Genomic DNA, 6931 nt, shown 5'->3' on the forward strand with positions numbered 1-6931 from the left:
GTCATTTTGACTCCACTTGTGTATAGGCCTGACTCTGGGTCAGTATAATAGTACAGGAAGCAAATGGAGCTTTCAAAGCAGCATAAGAGAAAACATCTCATTTCAAATTCATATTTGGACTGGCCAGCCTGGTATTAATGAAAAGGCATAGGCTAGATGACAAAGCCATGCAATTCATTTCATAATGAAGTCACTCATTTATCATTGCTAAATATTGAGCCACTAGCATGCAAACTATTGAGGTTTTGTAATAAATGTTTGTGAGCCCCTCAAAAGCATTCTATACAACTACATGACAATAGACACTAGCATCTGGGGAAAATAAACTCCAGCTCCGGTGTGTTGAAGTGTGAAGGCCACAAAGCTATCCAATGGCAATTTACTTTAGCATCATAACATTCTCAGTCAGGCATCAATTCACATTAAAATGTGTAAAAATTAGTTTGACCACATTCCCTGCATGTAATAAACAAGTCACTTTATTATAAAGTTTATTCATCCCATGAAACAGAACCGATTAGCAGGCATAGGTAGAACAGGATCTCCAAAATCAAATCCAGTGGCTTGGAGGCACCAATCTTTAAAAATAATTCAACATGAAATGATTTGCAGAAGAGAAAAATTATATACACATTTAATAAAATGACAAACCTTGATCCATTATGTGAAGCATAATCCAGCCCTCAGTTTCCAATAATAACCAATGGCCCAAGCACAGAATTCAACATTAAGGAATCTGTAGATAAAGTCAGTTTACACCATTAAGATTTCAGTGCATTACTGAATTTTACAGAATACACTAACTTCACCTGGACCCAAATACAAATGTAAAGCAAAACAAATTTCACTTTGCCTTTTATCCGAGAGTATTACCATCAGTTGTTTTGAATAAAGCAAAATGAGGAACATCTAATTAATTCACCAGCTGTTATTCCTCTTTTCTTTCTTCCTCGACATTTAGTGTCACAGCAGCTGCAGAGAGAACTCTGGGAAGGATCATCAAGTAGCAGCCATCTGCAAAAAGAAACAGGACCATTCATTATGGTTACAAAGGGCAGGAAAATATTCAAACTTCTATGATTATACCTGGAGCTGGACTTGTCATATTGACAAGCTTTCTTGCCACCATCCAGGTCTCTTGGATCCCATGCCACAAGCTTGCAATGAATGTAGACCTTAGGATGGCATAATATTAAATAAAATGCAACACCAACACAAAAGACAACTAAATTCAGTGAACTCACATCCTCGCCGATGGCAAACTTGAAGGCTTGAAGATTTAGCCTGATCTCCGACAATTGGCTTCTTGGCAGAAACACTGAGCTGGTCTTTTTGCTATCTACCAGACACCTAAAGATAAAAATCAGATAATTCAGAAAGGCAGCCAGACTTGAAGTGGAAAAGAGCACTACTAGCCTCTGAACATACCCTTTATTGGTGATGAGTGGGTAAATATGAGAATCTGGACCAATCTCTGGTGTTGTAGATGCCACACATTCTTCCAAGAGCAGCATTAATGGCTGATGGGACTGCTGGTCTACTGAGGCAGCGATTGGGATCATTGAGCCCAGTGAAAAGGTTGTGGAAGTGGCCACACCACTAAAATCATCTACAATCAGTTGAATTACAAAGATGTTCAGAGGAATGCTGCCATGCAAAGCCAAAATGCAATAACTTTAATGCTAAAACTGAGAAATGGCTTCAGTGTTTGTTAATTGTTCAGCTAAATGTGGATTATAATATAGTCTGTTTTCTCCATGATCCAACAGGTTTGTCTCACTATGCTCAAAATAAGTCCATTCCAGTCATTACTGAATTCTAACAATGTTTAGATACTTGATTCTACCATTGCAGGGTAGAATAGTCAAGAATGCAAAAGGTTTCAATTGCACCCATACCTTTCATGAGCGCCATATGAAAGGCCAAATCTCCCTGGCCATGTGTTTGAAAGAGCAGAGGATCATACAAAGGAGGTGCCCAGTTTTCTGGCCTTGGAGCAACAACATGCCAGATTAAAAATAGAGCAGATACAAACCCTTGGGTCTTAAGACTTTTCATAGACAAAGATGTCACCTTTCATAAGCACAGGAGACAGGATAATAAACCGGTGTAGTTTTCAATGAAGTGGTAGAAGTGATCTCGGTCTGAAAAACAATCTGATCCATTGTCACCTAAGAATGGGAAGAAACATGGCAAAATGTCCACTAGGCCACAAGTTCATCACAGAAACAGGAAAGAGCAGTAGAAAAAGGCAAAAAGCTAAATCCAATACAATGATGCTTCCTTTGATATTAACAGTAATCATATCAGTTGATATTACAGGGATGGTAAGTCGTACAGAGAACATACTACATGCCAAAAATAAAATAAAAAATAAAACCCATTATCCCAAGTGCAACCCATTTTCATCCACACCACTGAAGCAAACACATACAAGCAGCATTGTCACATGATACACATTACTTTTCTCAGTGCTAATAAGGGGGGACCAATCAGTCATTTGTGATTATTGGATAAGAAAGTTATCTTTTGAGAAAGCAGGGGAAGACTGATTTATGTCACAAGTGCCAATCCTTGGAAGTAATCAAAACACAGTACAAATGTCTCAGTAAGATATATCATCCCAAGATTTCAATACAGCCCAATGGAGGACAGTTTGCATTCCCTTGAAGAGCCATTGGTCTCATTCTCAAACAGTATTTGCCACACAACAGTTCACACGCACAAGAGCAACGTAACACTTCTGAACACAGAAGTCAGTCAAATGGCAAAATAAGTTATTCAACAGATCTCCAAACTCACCAGCCTCCTAATACCACAGGCCCCAAATTCAGCATTAAACACAGCCTCCGAGCCACTGGGTTTCACAGAAATTTGGGATGGAGGACAATCACCCAGCCGAAGAAATGATGGGTCCACTTGCGAGTTTGCTTCAGCCCATCGCACAGACACAGAATTTTTTCCACAATCCACATTGATCGCTGAAGAGAAGTGAATTTGGAAACTGAATTAAGAAACACTGAGCACAATATTGAGCAATAGTGTGCAATGTTAATACTACAAGCTTGGTGTTAAAATGCTTCATCTAGTTGCAAGTCATATCCAATTACCTGCTTCCACCACTAAGAAAACAGCCAGATTTAAAAAAACTAATATCAAAAAGGAAGGCATTCTGACAATATACTGTTGGTTAATTCAAGGACATACTTATGCACTTTGATAGCTAAGCTTATTAAAGGATTCGCTTCTGAACTGAAGTGTCTTGATGAGCTTAATGGCCATCAGCTGCTATTGGTGTGGCTCTGATCACTGTGGCATTCATTGCTCATTCAAAGTTGCATTCAGTACTTTTTTCCTCATTAAAAGAGTTTAACTCTTAAAGACATGAATAGTAATTTTGCAGTATATGTAGGAAATTGTGACCACTCACATTAAAATGAAGACTCCAGTCATGTCAGTAAACTTATATTTATTCTACATGGAGAGGGTCCACACATGGGGGCTGCCATGTTAGAATCACATGGCCAGCCGAATACTAGCGTAACTGTCCTGTTATTTGGCACTATCACTCATTGATTAAAGTAATCATGGCTGACTGTGAATACTAAATTTCTACAATGGCATCTGAAACTGAAAACTATTGATTTTAAATTATGCTGCATCCAAGCCACTAGGTGTCAGTGTAAGTCCAAGATGACACAAAGACAAAACTTACTGAGTGCACCTTTAAAGTTGCATGTAATGCAATGCTTCCAAATTTAAAATTAAAAACTTTGGGGAAACAATGACAGATTTAACTAACAAACAGTGGGTTAGTTTATGCTGTTTGCATTGATCGGAATTGTCTGTGAACTTGTCCAACTGCTAAGCAATATTGAAAGTGAAAGGGTTACTACAACATAAATTAAAGCCAGCCCACTCATACTTAAAGGGAAAGTTCATCCCAAAATAAAAAATTTTAAAAAAGATTTACTCATCTTTATGCATTCTAAAGCAATATGACTGACTTTCTTCTGTGGAACACAAATGGAGATGTTAGCCAGAAAGGCAGCCTCAGTCACCATTCAATTTCAATGCATTTTTTTTTTTTTTTTTTAATCTTATTTTTTTCTAACAATGAAATTAAATACTGAATGAAGCTAACACTCTGCTTAATATCTAATTTTGTATTCCACAGAGAAAAGAACTGGTGTGGCACCTACTAGCAGTAGTTCTCAATCCTGGTCCTTTACAGTTTTAAACTCACACCCAGTTAATGTCTTGGAGCCTTTACTAATAAGATGATTTGTTTAAGCAGGTTTGTTAAGTAAGGGAGAGCGGGTGCTGTGCTGGGGTACATAAAGTGAAAAAAAGATCAGAACAGGAGCAAACAGTTTAAAATAATAGACTCAGAGATGTTTCAGTCTTTTATTGGGCAATAAGAAAAGGTGTTAAAGATGCAGCGGACTCCTTATGACTCCCTCCAACTGGGAATACAGCACCTGATAGGAGGATTATTTTACTGCACACATGGGTCATTCATCTCTAAAGAATACAATGTATAGATTAACCACCACTGCCATGGACCTGTCAGCTACTATCAGCTCCACCACCAAACCACCATTCAGTCTATCAACAAGGAAAAAAGCAAAAACATGAAAAATACACTGAAATGTAACTCAAAAATATGCTAAATAATATATGATTATAATAATGGGATTGTGGGAACAAACCTATGCTTCCAGTAAAAGGCTTGCACATTGGGGTAACATCATGGTCAATTTTCAGTAATTATCACAGATCCTAAAATGGAGTTTAGAACCAGCCATTGATGTGTGGTGGTCCAAAAACTTTGCATGTGAATTTAAACCCATGTTATAAATTTGCAGTGATTAACATTATTACTATTACTATAGTGGACAATATATGTCACGATTTACCGGGATCTGTGCTCCTCTTTGCATGGCATGTACAAGTGGAATCACAACATTGACAAAGAGCATTCTGGGATGTGTCATCTAAAAGCTCCCACCTGTTAATAAAGCACCATTATAGGATGTTTTCCCATAATACACATGTCAACGTAGATTAGTGTGCTATAGAAATGTATTTTAAGCACAGATTATTTAAATAAAATAATCTTACTCTCTCATGTCTTTATTATAATTGCAGGCCTTCCTCAATTCATTAAAATCGTCAGGGTCCCAAGCGATTAATTTGCAATGGATGTACACCTGCAAAGATGGCAAAGTTAAATCAATGCTTCGAATTTGATAATAACTGGCCAAATTCATATGAAGAGGTTCCCTCACCTCTTGTCCCAAAGCAAATCTGAAAGCTTGAAGGTGAAGCAAGACTGAGTTGGACTGGTACCTTGGTTAAAACCTGGAGAAACTGTTCTTACCATCCACAAGACACCTATGATGGATTCACATTGTTTTACAGTCAACTATGGAAACATGGCCACTAAATACCATCAGAAAAGGAAAATAGTCATTGGAAATATTCAATCACAATTTACACCCTTTATTGGTGATGAGTGTGTATGTAAGGGTGTCTGGATAGACCTCCAGTGTTGTGAAGGCTACACATTCTTCTAGGAGCAGCACCAATGGCTGATGGGCTTGCTGTTCCACCCCAGCCCAAATAGGAACAAAAGAACCTAGAGGAAAGACATTGGACTCTGCAAGGCCACTGAAATCATCTGGAGGGATTACAAAAATGTGCGTGTTATTGTTAGAATGAGAATCAAAGAGTACACTTCAACCATTCACATTGTGGCTACTTACAATTGAGAATTGCCATGTGAAAGGCCAGTTCTCCCTGATCTTGTATTACATCGTTAGAATAGCTCTGGAATGGAGGGGTCCAACCCTCTGGCCTGAAGACAGATTTGAGTTTGTTTTTCCATGAGCAATTATGGGACTGAATTGGGATTGAGTGTCCTGGAGAAGTCTGGGTGTGACCTGTCAAACACACATCTAACAGGATCGGTGAAAGAGCTTGTTCTCGTATACCAAGTTTTTCCATATTGCCTGATTTAGAGGGAGAAAAAAGAAACACCTTTTCATCTCTACATATTCAGGATTCAGCAATTATTACAATCACGAATTGTAATAATCACTTACTGTTTGTCTGAACCCACACTTACCAATTAGATAGTAAAAGCCTGCAACTGCTCCATCATCTGTGACATTTGAGAACAGTGAAGGAAAACAGCTACCCAGGAAAAGACGAACGGGATTCACAGTCATGGATTTATCCACTTTCCACAGAATGTTCACACTCAACTTCGATATCTATATACAATAATAAAAAAAAAAAAAAGAATAAAAAAAAAAAGTGAAAATGTAATTTATGTGCTCAGAACTAAAGAATCTTAGAATAAATATATTAGTTAACTAGTAAGGAATTTATAATACACAATTGTTTTGTTCTCGAGTTAGAATAATAAAAACACAACTTTTTTACCATCTTCAGGTATCCCAAGTGCTGTGGCAACTTTAAAAATAAAAATAAAAAAACATTGCCACAGGTAATTCATGATCAGATAACTACTAGTGCAGACCTTGGTGAGGTGCAAACCAAATGCTCTAGTATGCACAGCGGTCTCATGTTACTTCCCCTCAGGGGCGTAGATTCCAGGGGTGATGAGGGAGAGGTAACCCCCCCCCCCCCCCCATAATCAAAACAACCCCCCCAGTATTTATACCATGATTATTGGAAACAAGTAAATGCTTCACGCTGCAACCCCCCCAATATTCAAGCCAAATCTACGCCCTTGCTCCCCCTAATCAGTGATTCAACAATTGGCACCTGGCAAAGGAGGAAAAAGAAAAGAAATTGCATTATGTGCTACTAATTTGAAGGTATGCTCACAGTTACATTTGCTTTATTATTATTATTATTTCTGAATGCATCTGCAATTGTGTATGTGATTTTGGGAAAATTT

At 37.9% G+C, this 6931-nt stretch overlaps 1 protein-coding gene across 18 annotated transcripts; it reads right to left on the bottom strand.

The window, feature by feature from the left end:
- Nucleotides 1-458: 458 nt before the first annotated feature.
- Nucleotides 459-6649, bottom strand: LOC127442330 (zona pellucida sperm-binding protein 3-like). Of its 18 annotated transcripts, XM_051700279.1 has the most exons (11): nt 6131-6649; nt 5769-6014; nt 5292-5683; nt 5125-5213; nt 2074-5011; nt 1899-1990; nt 1429-1609; nt 1245-1350; nt 1087-1175; nt 923-1014; nt 476-736 (listed from the first exon to the last, which is right to left on the bottom strand). In XM_051700279.1, the coding sequence occupies exons 5-11, from the start codon at nt 2163-2165 to the stop codon at nt 684-686; spliced, it is 705 nt and encodes a 234-aa protein (XP_051556239.1). In that variant the 5' UTR covers nt 2166-5011; nt 5125-5213; nt 5292-5683; nt 5769-6014; nt 6131-6649; the 3' UTR covers nt 476-683. The 18 variants fall into 18 exon arrangements, with proteins under 18 accessions (XP_051556225.1, XP_051556239.1, XP_051556224.1 ...); XM_051700264.1 differs by having other exon boundaries at nt 923-1609; nt 2074-4608; nt 4713-4782; nt 4920-5011; XM_051700268.1 differs by having other exon boundaries at nt 923-1609; nt 2074-4608; nt 4713-4829; nt 4920-5011.
- Between the last annotated feature and the right edge of the window lie 282 nt (nt 6650-6931).

Source organism: Myxocyprinus asiaticus, chromosome 6, assembly GCF_019703515.2.
Source record: "Myxocyprinus asiaticus isolate MX2 ecotype Aquarium Trade chromosome 6, UBuf_Myxa_2, whole genome shotgun sequence".
NCBI lineage: Eukaryota > Metazoa > Chordata > Actinopteri > Cypriniformes > Catostomidae > Myxocyprinus > Myxocyprinus asiaticus.